The 13,928-nt window shown below is 52.8% G+C and overlaps 1 protein-coding gene across 2 annotated transcripts; it reads right to left on the reverse strand.

Annotated features, from left to right (window-relative positions):
* Positions 1–1,895: 1,895 nt before the first annotated feature.
* On the reverse strand, positions 1,896–12,964 carry IL34 (interleukin 34). Of its 2 annotated transcripts, none has more exons than XM_012558907.1 (6): positions 12,937–12,964; positions 8,137–8,270; positions 7,179–7,256; positions 6,742–6,900; positions 2,335–2,464; positions 1,896–2,086 (listed from the first exon to the last, which is right to left on the reverse strand). In XM_012558907.1, exons 1-6 carry the CDS (start codon positions 12,962–12,964, stop codon positions 1,896–1,898), a joined length of 720 nt encoding a protein of 239 aa, XP_012414361.1. The 2 variants fall into 2 exon arrangements, with proteins under 2 accessions (XP_012414361.1, XP_004387854.1); XM_004387797.1 differs by having other exon boundaries at positions 6,742–6,903.
* Between the last annotated feature and the right edge of the window lie 964 nt (positions 12,965–13,928).

Below are 13,928 nucleotides of genomic sequence, written 5' to 3' on the forward strand. Positions count from 1 at the left end.
GGTGGGCTGACGGCTTGAGGTGCAGGGTATGTGAGAAGGGGTGGTGGGGAGCATACTGGAGCCTTGCCCACTCCCCGTGGTGTGTGACAGGTCTGAGGGTCTCATGAGGAAGCACTGCCTCCCCTTCAGGGAGTGGGCACTGCCCACCCCTCTGCCCTGGCTCCACAGGGCTAGGGGAGCCCTAGGCTTCGGAGCCTTCCAGGGAAGGGGCAGGTATGCGGGCCCCCCCTACTCCCCCTCCAAGCCACCTGGGGCTGTACATACTCCGCCCCCCGTGACTCACCCACCACCCTCTCCTCAACTTAGCGACCACCTCATAGGCCCACCCCGTCAGAATCCGAGCCAACCATCCACACCATAGACTTTGGTTTGAGGGGACTTCTTTTTGTTCCTTTTATTTTTCATTTTGTACAGAGAAATATTCTTTTCAAACGCGTCTTTTGACTGAAGTAACTTTTCTGGTGCTGTTGTTAACTTGTTCCTTTTCTTAATTTATTTTCCCACCCCAGGCCTCCCCTCCTGGTCCCTACTCACCTTTTCTTCCCCCCTACCATCCCATCTGAACCATTTTGTGTCTTTTCTTTCTGTTGGTTTTTGGATAAATTATCCTTTCCTCCCCCACCCCCATCCTCCCCTCGATTTAAATAGTCACTGCTACAAGTAACAAATGCACTGTGAAGATTCCAGTATTAATAAAGTTGTACTGTAATTAACACCCCTGCCTCTGCCTGGCTCTGCTCAGCCGCTGCTCACCTGTCGCTCCCCCTCTCCTCTGCACCCCAGGGACTGCCTGGCCCCAGCCCTTTCCCATCCCAGAGCCTGGCCAAAGGGGCACCAGGGAATCTGCAGGGGTGGGAGGGACCAGGCATTGTGCCAGGACCTAGGCCTTTGGAATGCCACTGCTCCATCCCTGCCAGGAGAATCCCGACATCCCCGATGCCATCCATCCCTGTGAAGAAGGCAGGCTGGGGCGGGGCTTCAAGGAACTCAAGCCCTAAATACCTGCCCTTCCACGCTTCCTGGCCAAGGCTCTGTCCATTCCAAATCCTCAAACCCAGACCCCCAAGGGCCGAGAGTCTGGGCAGGACCAGCCCCAGCCCCCTCCACTCACCTCCTGCCCTTGGCCAGCTGGGCCACCCAGTGAGGGTAGGAGAGAGGCCACGGAGGGTCTCCCAGCCCTCCCCAGGCTTACCCTCACAGATGCAAAGCACACCAAGTCAAACCAAACCGAAACGAAGCGGATGTTTAATAGAAAAAGAACTGGAAGAGGGTCCACTGTGGCAAGATGTGGCATTTGGCTCTGCCCTCTCCCCAGCACCCCCGCTCAGGAGGGGCTGGTTGCGGAGTACCTGCATTGTTCCCTGTCCCTACCTGCCCACTGGGCACAACTGTTCCCTCTGCAGGCGACGGAAGACATTCAGCACCTTCAGGAGTCCCTGGGTGGTGCAAACAGTTAACACGCTCGGCTGCTAACCAAAAGTTGAAGGTTTGAGTCCACCCAGAGGCGCCTTGGAAGGCCTGGTGATCTACTTTCGAAAAACAGCCATCAAAAACCCTGTGAGGTGCAGTTCTGCACTGACACACATGGGGGCGCCATGAGTCAGAATGGTCTCCAGAGCAACTGGCTTTTTCAGGCCCGGTGGGGGAGGCACTAAGTGTGCTGCCAGGAGGCGCTGTGAGCTGTCCTTGTCCACCTTGAGGTCCCCCCCGAGCCTCCCAGTGAGACTATGATGGGTGCAAAGATGGAAGCTGAGCCTTTCTCTGAATCCCCTCAAAGAAAAAAAGCCTTCCCAGATTTCCTCTCCCAAGGCAGGCTGCCCCGGCAGTGTCTCAGTCCGGACTTGTGTGTGCATGGAGGACCCCTCACTACCCCCCCACGGTCACCACACAGGTCGTCAGGGCAGGAGGCCTTCATCCTGCGCCCTCACCTGCTCCACTGCGCCCGGGAAGCCCGGCAGGGAGGTGGGGGGTTGCTGGGGCGGAGGGTACAGCCGAGCGGCTGCACACTGTGACGGGGGCTGTAGACCACGGGGCTGAGGGCTTGGCACCTCACAGTCCTGCCAGATTTGGAGGGAGCTTTGCTTACCTGCAGGAAGCAGGAAAAAAAAAAGAATGCAAGGGTAGTCAAGCACTTTCCCTGGGGAATGCACACCCCTCCCCACCACCAAGACCAAGTCACACTGCTCATCCCTCTACCCAGGGCCCATCTCAGCTTCCAGAAATGGTCTGCAGCCCTGGGGAACAGAGGAAATTCCAGGAGGTGCTGGCTCTGCTGCTGGCTTGGACTCAGACGCCTATCCTGCCCCCCACGCCCATCCACTCAGAGCTCCTTACAGCAAGAGCAGTACAGCAGGTTCATGACCCGGAAGCAGTTGTCCAGCAGGGCTTTGGGCCGCACCAGCTTCAGCCCCGGGGCACTCAGGAGGGACAGCACTGCCTCCACCTCAGGGCTGGCCTCCACATCCTGGAAAGGAGGACACCGTCAGGACCATGGGTGCCACCACCAGCCAGGGGAGAGGCAGGGCCACGTCACAGGAGAACCACGGAAGCTGGTCCAGCCAGGAGTTGCCGCGAATCATGGAAGGACAAGATTTCCCATGGCCAGAGGCAGAGCAGGGCCTGTGGGCCAACATCTCACCTTCTTTCTACAGGCACCAAGTTTTCTTGAAGCATCCTAGTAGATGCCACTCACCCAAGCACAATGCAAAGGCTTCTCTTTTTCCATCTTTTGACAAATGACTGCCGGGCCTGGGCCAGGATGGCAGAAAGTTGGAGGCCTCCTTTCTGTTTTAGCTCAAGCATGGCCACAAGCCACAAGAGGAGCCCCCTGACTCTGGAGGCAACTGGCCTTTAGGCGGCAAAGCCCTCCGTTCACTCCCAGGAACAGGGGAAAGGATCTTAGCATAAGGGCACTGAGGCACCAGGTCCCGCAGGCAGAGCCAGGCTCCGACTCCAAGCTCAGGGGGCTTCTCTTCACACAGTTAATGGGAGGAGCTCCTGGCCCAAATGGTGGGGGCAGAGCTACCATACAAGGCATTGTGGAGAACGTGGGGAATGTGGGGCCTCAGCTGGAAGGCAGGCGTTTATACAGAGAGGTTCATCCTGAAGGAGGCAACAACCTAGCAAAGGCTGAGAAATGCCCTGGAGGGCGCCTTAAAGTAACTTCTTTAAACCACCTCTCCAGGACGGCCTGCAGGCCTTGAACTGGTTTGGGAACTTGTTTTATACTTTTCTTGCTAGTCAGTTCCCTCCTCTCACTCTTGGCAGGCCCCACCTTTCCCACCTTGAACCTTGCCCTGGCCCATGGCAAGGGCCTGAGCTCCCATCCCGGCCTGGGGTTCCGCCTGGCCTGGGGTCCACAGTGCTACAGTTCAGCTGACATGGCCTGCTCTCCCTAGGTGGGAGGTACCTCAGGTTCTTCTTTGAATGCCAATTCCTCCTCCTGTCCCCTGACTGAGCCCCCTTCTCCCCTCTCTCTGCCTCTCCTGAGCTTCTCCATCTGGGAATCAGATTGGCTGTGGAGGGGCCTGGGGACCAACTGGCTAAGGTGTCTGACTGGACCAGAAAGTTCCACAGATTGGCCGGGGTTTAGGGGAGCAGATTGAAGTTGGGAGGCCGGGCAGCCCTTGGGGCCCAAATGGAGTCTGGGGAGGAAATGCAGGAGGGCTGCCTGAAGGCGGCTTAAGAGACCCTAAAGCAGCCTCCCCTTCCCTGTGAGGTATGGCTGGAGGACGGGGGGTGGGGGTGGTGGACAGAGCAGCCCCTCAGAAACTAGGGAAAGCAGGAAGAGGATGAGGGGCCCAGAGGCCCTGGGGGTCATGTAGCCAGCTAGCTGGAGCTGTTCTCCCACTTTAACTCTGGTGAATGAGGATAGTGAGTGGGAAAAGCAGCCCCTCCTCCTTAGGCCAGTCCCAGAGAACCCAAGTGCCCAGCAGATGTGTCCCTTCCCCCCAACGAGGGGCCCCAGTGCCATCCAGAGATCCTCAAAGTCAAGGACAGCTGGGCTGTAGACTCTCTTTCAAAAGCCTCTGACAGGAAAACACTTTGGCAGTTCCTCAAAAAGTTAAACATAGAATTACCATTAAAAAAAAGCCATAACCTGTCCCGGCAAGTTGTTACCAACTCAGGGCAACCCGATGTGTACAGAGTAGAACTGCTTCATAGGGTTTTCTTGGCTGTAATCTTTACAGAAGCAGATTGCCAGGCCTTTCTTTCACAGTGTTGCTGGGTGGGTGTGAACCGCCAACCTTTAGGTTAGTAGTCTAGCGCCAACCGTTTGTGCCACTCAGGGACCAGAATTATCACATGACCTAGCAATTCCACTCTTAGATATATACCCAGGAGAACTGAAAGCAGAAACTTGTCCACCAATGTTCACTGCAGCACTATTCACAACAGCCAAAAGGTAGAAGCAACCCAAGTGTCCATCAATACACAAATAGATAAAGTGTAGTATATCCATACATTAAAAAAAAAAAAAAAGAACACAGAATCACCATAAGAAAAAAACCAAACCTGTAGAGTCGATTCCAACTCATGGCGACCCCATGTGTTTCAGAGTAGAGCTGTACTGCATAAGGTTTTCAATAGCTATGATTTTTTTGGAAGTAGATACAGGTTGTGATACATGCTACCACATGGATGAACCTTAAAAATATGCTGATGCTGAGTCAAACAAGCCAGACACAAAAGGACAAATATTGTGTGATCTCATTTATATGAAATACCTAGAATAAGCAAAAGCATAGAGACAGAAAGTAGATTAGAGGTTACCCGGGGCTGGCGGGAGGAGGAATGGGGACTTACTGCTTAATGTGTACAGAGTTTCTGCTTGGGGTGATGAAAAACTTTTGGAAATAGGTGATGGGTGATGGTTGCACAACATGGTGAATGTAATTAATGCCCCTGAATTGTACACTTAAAATATGATTAAAATGGCAAATTTTGTTATATATAATTTACCACAATTACATAAAAAAAAAGAAGCCTGTGACAAACAGCTCCACCCACCAGGCAATGGGGTGGGGGCAGGGAGGGGGGAGGGGTGCTGGCTTGCTTCAGAGTCAGAGGTCTAACTCACTCACCCCAAATCCTCCTCTCCAACACTGCCCCCAGCATCTCCAGGACCTTTTGTTTTGTTCTGAAGAAATTTCAATGAAAGCAAGAAAACATGCGGAGCAAGAGCTATGCAGATGGCTCTGGTCCCAGCAGCAGTGTTGCCTTGTCCAAGTAGACAGGGAGGTAGGACGATGTCATTGACTCAGAATTTTAGAGCTGGGTGCAATTTCAGGCCTCAACCAACTCCTTCTCTTTACAAGTGATGAGTCTGAAGCCCAGACGTGAAATGTTCAAGGTCACATGACTTGGAAGCAGGGCTGCAGCCAGGCCCCGGATCCCACTCCCTGGCCAAAGCTCCTCTACTACATCACACCACCACTGGGAGACTTTGAAAGGAAAAGGGAAGACTTAAAGGTGATTTTCCCACAAACTAAATCAATTCTAAAAGCTAGGCGTATTTGGAGAGGGTCACAGACTACTCACATCATTAGAGAGAAGAAATTTAAAAGCTGGTTAAATATGAATAATCAAAAATATCCACAGGCATAATGTTTTAAAAAAGAGGACTTAGGGTCTCAACACGCACGTCCCAGGCCCAAACGGGTAGGGCGAGGCCCTCATAGTCCTCCTCTCCAACCCCCAACCCAGCTCGGGAGAACCTCACAGAGGCAGAAGCCAGGTCAGCTCCATCACCCACCTGTCCCACTGGACCAAAAGAGCTACCAAGGAAATCGTGGGGTTTGCTGACCTCTGCCAGGAACTGAGAGGCCTTCCCACTGCTCTGGTCCAGGAAAGTTCTAGACAGCTGCAAAAACAGTTGCTCATCCCTAAGCCCTTTTATAATCAGAGCTCACAGTTGGTGTTTGAGGTTCTGGCGCCTGAGCCTCTTCCGCAGAGGAGGCCAGGCAGCGGCCTGGGCAGGGGCAGCAGGTTGGTATCCCAGGACAAGTATGTACAGGGTCTGGAAAAGGGTTGGTGATGGTGAGCAGCTGGGGGTGGAGAGGGGTCCCACAGCACACACATGGCATGTATGGGCATACACTAATCCTGTCAACTGACTTTTGGGTAAATGACCTGGGATTTTTAGGGGATATAGATCCCCAAGAGTCCCTGGGTGGCACAAATGCTTAACATGGTCAGCTACTAACTGAAAGGTTAGAGGTTGGAGGCACCTCAGGAGAAAGGCCTGGTGGATCTACTTCCAAAAAATCAGCCACTGAAAATCCCATGAAGCATAGCTCTACTCTGACACACACGAGGTCGCCATGAGTCAGAATCGACTCAACGGCAACTGGTTTTCTATCCCCGAGGCCGCTGAACAGGCAGGTATCCAGAACCTCACCTTTTAGATGTGGAGACAACGTCAAAGAGGTTCCATGACTTGCCAAGGACCACAGAGGGTGAGACATAGCTGGGTCTCACAAGTATCTCCTGCCCCAGGCTAGCCCACCTCCAAATTATGTCTGGCCTCCTTTTCCTTCCAGGGGCTCCTTTTCCCATACCCCTCCCCCATTTTTCCCATACCCTTCAGGACATGCTGGAACCTCACCACCCTCACTACCCCTTGGCCACACATCTCCAACACACACACACAGGCACACACACATTCACACACGCACATATGCACATACACGCCTGCCTGCCCCCACACATCTGCCTGACCCACACCTTTGCACGGCTCACCATAAGGCCTTGCTGGACAGTGACCAGCAGCGTCTCGACCTCATCCAGGTACTTCCAGGATGGGTGGTCTTTGAGCAGCACGTCCTGCACCAACTCGATGGCATTGAGACTCACCAAGACCCACAGGTACCGCAGCTCCTGCTCACTCACCCGGGCCCTCTGCTGTGGGGAAAGGAGAAATCATGGAAACCCCCAGGCAGGGGCCTCTATGCTCTGATGCACCCGATCTGAGCCCCCAGGACATGCCCCTGCCCCGGGAGCCAACCCCAGGGCTGCAACCGCACTGGAAGGGCCTGTCCACTGTGGACGGAAAGGAAACCTGGGCCTGGGCCAAGGGGCAGGGTGAGGCCCCTGGCAACATGATGTGTGTCAAGACCAATGTGCCTTGGTGACACGCCCATGTCCAGGGGTTTCCCCAGACCAGAAGGGATCCTCACCAGCCTGGTGATGTTGGCGACTCGGAGCACCCCCTCGTAAGGCACGCTGATCCTGTAGTTGATGGGGAAGTTGTATTTCTGGGGAGGTAGAAGGACACAATGTGAGGTGAGAGGCCGAAGCGGCTGAGACAGGCTCCTCCAACCTCCCAGACAAACTCTTACACAGGAGAAGAGACCCCTAGGACCACCAGCCCTTCAGTGGTGGAGATTATAAACTTGGCTCCCAACTGGGATGAAGACAGCTCTTTGCTCTGGGACACAGGGAAGGCCGGAACAAAATACTCAGTTCTTGCTAAGGCTGAAGCTTCAGGCCAGGTGGTAAGAAGGTACAACTTCAAGAAAGACTTACTTTTTGGGGGGGATGGTGACAATGTTCTTAAAATTGATGGTGGTGATGGTTGCACATATCTGTGAATATACTAAAAACCACTGTACTGTACACTTTAAATGAGTGAATTATATACTATGTGAATTCTATCTCAGTAAAGCTTTTTTTTTTTAAAGGAACCACTGAATTGTACAATTAAAAATTGTTAAAATGGTTAAAAAAAAATGCAGGGGATGGGGGACTTACAGAGCCAGGTGGGCTTCTCCACTCTACAAAGGGAGCTGAACATTCCAATTTCTAGGCCCTTATCTCCCCTGCTAATAATAAGTGCCTGGGGTTCCCCAAACATTTCCTGGAGTCCATTCCTGAGTCAGAGTGAGTGCCACGTGGAGGTGGGATCAAAGGTCAGAGCAGGTAGGAGATGTGGAGGCCTCGAAGATGGCAGGAGAGGGGCATTAAGTGCAGACGGGGCGCGCGTACCAACCAGGTATGTGTACTGAAGGCAGAGAAAGGGCTATGGTAAGGTCAGAGCTAACACAGGTCCAAGGGGGGACCTGAGTGTTCTGGACACGATGCCAAGTGAGCCGTGGGACTGGGGAACAGGGACACAGCCGGCACTCAGGTGGTTACCATGTACTGCAGCCGGTTCTTGTACTGCAGCTTGTCCCGCAGGTAGCCCGTGAAGGTGCACTCCTCACCCTGGGTCAACGGCCACACCTCCAAGCCCTCGTTCCCCAAGGCCATGCCAAGGAGGATGCCGATATCTGTGGAGCACACCCAACAAGAGCAGGTAAGCAACGCCATTCACACTGCCCCTCGCGTACAGAGCACACACAACAGTCATACCTTCCTCGGGTTACAAGCACTCATGGGAGAGGTAGCAGGGGGCGGGGGGGCGCAGACAGAGCCCCAAGGAGCCCTTTCCACCAGGAGTGCTTTCCCAGGGTTCTGGCTCCAGGACCAGCAAGGTGGGCAAGCATGAGCAGTTCTGGATGTCTACCAGAGTCCCCCAGGAGGCATACCCTAGGGTGGCTCTCCAGGGTCCTTCTCACTTCTGCCCCTGAGGTAGGCACAGCACCCCTACTCCTATCCCCTGGGCAAGCACAGCGCCCCCATTCCTGTACCCGGGGTGGGCACCCCCCCCCAACTCCTGTCCCCTGGGTGGGCACGGCCTCCCTTACTCCTGTCCCTGGGGTGGGCACGGCCTACATCAGCCCTGCATCCAGGGAGTGACATGTTTTTAAAACCTGTTGCTGGATTTTCCATCCGGGGATTCGGGAGACGCGGATTCTAGTTCCAACTCTACAAACGACTCTTTGTTGACCCAAGCCATTTTCTTCCCTGCTCTACCTGACTTTTGGCATCCCTGTCAGTCAACCATATCAGAGGATTTGTAACGGCCCTTCCAGTTGGCTCATTCTGGGTTGCTAAGGGGATCTCATACAGGCTGTTTCCCTCTCCCTGCCCCGTCCTGAACCATTACTAGCGTTTACCACTGGGAGTCGCTGTGACTCCAAAAACAGCCTTTGTGATTTCCATGGGACCCGAGGGAATTGGAAAGACCAAAAAATATAAGAGAATTTGCAACAAATATGGGGCAAGGGCTAAGCTGATAAAGGGTAAAAAGAACTAAATATAAACGGGCAAGAGACATACCCAAAAAATCAGCCTCACTAGTAAAGACAGATAAAGGAATTAAAATTAAATCAGACGTCATTTTCCATCTATCAAAATGGACAATGTTTTGTTTGATTTCATTTTAATAATACTTGATGCTGGCAGCATTGTAGGCAGGTGCTCTCATCCTGGAAAGCAACTTGGCAATTTTTGCTATTAATGGACTTAATAATGTCCACACCCTTTGACTCACTAAGCCTTAAAAATGTCTACACCCTTTAGCCCACTAAACTTACTTCTAGCAACAAATCTTAAGAAGAAAGCAAGAGAGAAAAAGAGAGACAGACATAGTCAAAAGACCTGTGGACAAAGACTTACACTGCAGCATTATTTTATAATAGGGAAAACCTGTCAACGACCTAGATGCTCAATAATCAAAAATGTGGCCAATAAAAACCACATTGTTAAAGAATGCTTACGGCAGGCTTATGTGAAGGGGAAAAAACTTCTGATATGCTTAGGGAAGTTTTAAAAAAAAAAAAAGCATGATTCAATACCCTGTATCTGCATACATGGCTTGAATTCTGTTAAATATATACATGTGTGCATAGGAAATGTGGTGGAAAGAAATGCCCTACATCTCTGGAGAGGTTTATATTCTTTACAGGATGTATTTATGTTCTACAATCAATATTTATTATTGTTATAGCCCAAAATAATAATTATTCTTTTTTATACAAAAATAGAACAATAACGCATAACACTGTGAATGTAGTAAATGCCAATGAATTGCACACTTTAAAGTGGTTAATTTTATGTTATGTGAATTTCGCTTCAATTAAAAAAAAAAAAATAGAACAGTTGGGAGCTCCCAGAAGGAGCTAGGCAGGCTGAGTCATTGCCCTGGCCCACCCCTGTCTTTGTTAGTGGGAACTACTGACTGGGCTTTTCCCATTCACTTCCCTGGCACTTCTCCTAGCCTGGGCCACACTATCTGTCCACTGTCACTTCCCCCACCTCCTTCTCTGGACATGCCCTGTTCAGTCCTCCCCCTCCCGCCACGCCTTTTCTCCTGCTGGGCCCCTTACCAGGAATGCCCTCACCTAATTCAAATCCCCAGATCTACTTGAGCCCTGTGCCCATGTGGGCTCCAGCAGGCCAGCCCATCCCCTTCACGGAATCCTGACAATCACACTTTTTGCAAAGTTGCAAGTTTGCAAGATTCTGGAGGGTAGGACCATGTCTCCCACCTCGTTCCCCTCTTCCCCCCATGTGCCCGACACAGTATCGGGACAAAGGAACAGATAAATGCAAAGAGAACCCGCGTTTGTCCCTTCCACTTCTGCTTGCATCTTCACTCCAAGTCATAAATCCTTTGAGTTTGACATCCCTGCAGGTCAAGATTATTCTTGCCTCTGGGTTTTTCGTGAAGCTTTGCCCTTGCCCTGGGCATCCGCTCACGCAGCCGACCTCTTTAGAGCCCTTGCCTGAGACTCCTTTCCTCCCCAGGGTCTCCCCTGCCCTCATAGCCTGCACCCATCTCTGTCTCCAGCATCATCTGTTGACCTGCATCCAAAGCTCCTGGAGAGCCAGTGCAGGCACAAATAGCCACACCCCACCCCAAGGTGTCTGATTCAGAGGTCTGGAGTCTGGGGCCCAAGAATTTGCATTTCTAGTAAGTTCCCAGGTGAAGTTGGTGCTGCTGGTCTGGGGACCACACTTTGAGCACCATTGACCTAGAGTGACAGTCACAAACTAGAATCCCAAGAGCCACATCTGGTCCACGGAAATACCACACAGAAATCCCAATTTCCATCTTTTCTTTAAATATTAGTGGCTCTGCCCACCCTGGGTCTTCAACAAACAGCCCAAAGCACCCATTGCTGCCCACTCCACCTCCACATGCTACCCCAGCTGCCCTCGTCTGTGTCTCCAGCCTGGGGCCTCCAGGGTGGGGCCTTGTGGCCAGGGACTGCATCTTAGCAGGCCACACCTCCCAGCCCGGCCCAGGTGGGCACACGGCTGCCTCAGAAGCCCTCGAACACAGACAATCAGCCTTCCTCAAACTGGGCAGCCTTTCTCCAAGTCAGCAATCCTAGTACCATTTCTAACTTTAAGATTCCTTTCCACTGCCTCTACCCAGAGAAACAGGCCAGCAAACAAGTGATCAGGTAGCGGCAGCATGGCCACGGCCTCAGAGCCACTCCTCACCCCCCTGACTCTGCTCCTGGGGGACCCCCACGGCCAGTGAGACCCCTGACCCCAGACAGGAGGCTTGCATCACCCCCCTCTCCCTCCAGAGGTAAGAGACCCACAAAGGCTGAACAAGAGGCTGAAGAAAGATCAAGGCAGATAAGGAGCTCCCTTCCCAGTTCAGGGGCAGGGGAGGGGGAGAGGGCAGGGTGGCGCACCCGAATATGGCTCGTCCACTGCCCCCACCACTGCAGAGGCCAGATCTAAGCCAGCCCTTTCCCAGACCCTCTGCCAGCCCCTGCCCATGATCTGTGACTCCTTCTTCTCCCTCATCCCCCTCCCCAAACTTTTCCACCTCCGGAACTGACCCTCACTACCTCCTGCCCACACCTTTGAAATAGCAACTCCTACAAGCACCACCGGCTTTATCTTCCAGAAGCACAATAACTTCCAATTACATCCCCACCCCTATCTCAAGAACCTTCCAGGGCTCCCTATTACATAGTGAATTATGTACATACTCCTCACCCTGGTACTCAAGGCCTTGGCAGGCTGAGCCCAAACTAGCTCTCCAGCCAGGCCTCCCTCTGTCCCACCACTGGGCCTTTGCTCACGCTGTTCCCTCTACCTGGAACAGTGCCCTCACCACCCTACATCTGTCTACCTATGTAAACACCACCCCACCTTCAAGACCATTTCAGGTGGCGCCTCTCCCATGCTGCCACACTCCCGCCGCCATGACCTTGAAGCCTCCAGAACACGGGGTCTGGGTCCTTCTGGCCATTCTGAATGCCCTGACCTTTTGCCATATCCCCACCAGGGCCAGAATGAAACCACTCCTCTCTGAATCCCCCACAGAATCAAACCCAGGACCTCATTCATTCTCCAGAGCACCTAACTGTGCTAGGCATGGGGGCCAGAGGAACAAGACAGACAAGGTCCTTGTTGTCATGGCAGTGACTTTCCAGGGGGCATGTGGGAGGCGCCAGAAAAATGTGTTGAATTTGAGTCAATTACATTGAATCTTGGAGTCTGAAGGGATCTTTGTCTGGCCTCCCACCCAGCAGGCCTGAGAAGCTTCCAGATCCCTTTTTTAAAATTCTCATTTCAAGTTATTTCTCTTGTTACCAACAACACTTATCTTTCTGCTTTAAATTTTGCTCCATTATAGCAAGGAGGGGACAGAGCAGACCTGGCTACACCTCTCCCACACGTCCTGGGGCCCTGACATTCTCACAAGGCCCTCTCCCTGGCTGGCCACGTCCAAGGAAGCAGGAAATCCTCTCTCTGCCCACCTTTGCTCCCACAATCCTTACAGTGCCAACAAGTCTGAGAACGTGAGATGCTGCCGCCTACCCCCAGTGCCTGCCCCAGCCCCATGACCACCCTGATGGCTGTGCCCACCTAGCCTAAGACCCACCCACCCAGCATGCCTGTCTGGGAGCCTGAGGTCAGCTGGAGACAGGGCAGGGGCAGGCGTCCCAGAGGAGAGCTGCAGTTAAGCTGGGAAGCATCTCAACTTCTCAACAGCAAGAATGCCCCAGTTGCCATGGTGATGGCAGAGCCCAGCTGTGGGCCAAGGCCTCCCGGGGCTGGTCCTCATGGACACCCAGTACTCACAGTTCAGCCAAGCGTGTCCCCGGGGCATGATGGTGCACTGGGTCCCGTAGAGAGCAGAGGCAGCTGATGCCGATGCTGCGTCCACAGAGGCCCAAGTCAGGGCTACATGGCCTCAGGTCAGCAAAGGTGGCCACAAAGGAGGAGGTGGGCTTCTGGGCAGGTGCTTCTTGGGGCAGCACCCCACCCTTATCTGCTGTGCAGTGAGGGGGGCAGCCAGGGGGCAGTGGCTGCCAGTCCCATCGCAGCCCAGGAATAGGTCTGAGACAAGCAGCCTTGGGGTCTTCCTTCCCGAGGAGGAGCAGAGACCCTGGCAGGCCCCTTGGAATCTGGGGCTGGATTGCGATTTCTCCTCTGCAGCTGCTCAGTGTGAAATCTGGCTCTGGGGAGAGAAAGGAGGAGAGAAACCGATTATGTAACAACAGAGCTGCCACTCAGCCATCTCAGCTCGCAGGGAAAACCTGCTGTGCACTCGGCACCCACTGCCTGCCCGGGCCCATGTGGGAAAGGCCAAGTGCTGGCCCACCCTGGCAGCCTGGCTACTGAAGTCACAAGCGAGAGGTGACTTCAGAACAGCCAGACGGCAGCACCAGCCCAGAAGTGAGTTATGATGACACCAGATGGGACAGAACAAAAGGAGGGTCCAAAAATGAATGAGCTGTACAGGTTAAATCAAGAGAAGCTTCTTCTTTTTCTTTTTTTAATTGTTGTAGTTAAGTAAAAGTTTACAATTCAAGTTAAGTCTCTCATACAAAAATTTATACATACATTGTTATTGTTATGTGACCCTAATTGCTCTCCCTATACTGTGACAGCACACTCCTCCTTTCCACTCCTGATTTCCCATGTCCATTCAACCAGCTCCTGACCCTCTCTGCCTTCTCATATCACCTTCGGAAGGAAGCTGCCCATTTAGTCTCATGTATCTACTTGAGCTAAGAAGCACACTCTTCACGAGTATCATTTTATGTCCCATAGTCCAGTCTAATCTTTGT

The sequence above is a fragment of the Trichechus manatus genome, unplaced genomic scaffold, assembly GCF_000243295.1.
Source record: "Trichechus manatus latirostris isolate Lorelei unplaced genomic scaffold, TriManLat1.0 scaffold00194, whole genome shotgun sequence".
In the NCBI taxonomy this organism is placed as follows: Eukaryota; Metazoa; Chordata; class Mammalia; order Sirenia; family Trichechidae; genus Trichechus; species Trichechus manatus.

Coding starts and splice junctions, on each gene's coding strand:
- IL34 (XM_004387797.1), bottom strand. CDS start 12,964: ATGCCCCGGGGACACGCTTGGCTGAACT. Junction 2,465..6,741: donor CTGTCCAGCAAGGCCTTATG/GTGAGCCGTGCA, acceptor CCTCCTTTCCAG/GATGTGGAGGCCAGCCCTGA. Junction 2,087..2,334: donor CCTGCTGTACTGCTCTTGCT/GTAAGGAGCTCT, acceptor TGCTTCCTGCAG/GTAAGCAAAGCTCCCTCCAA.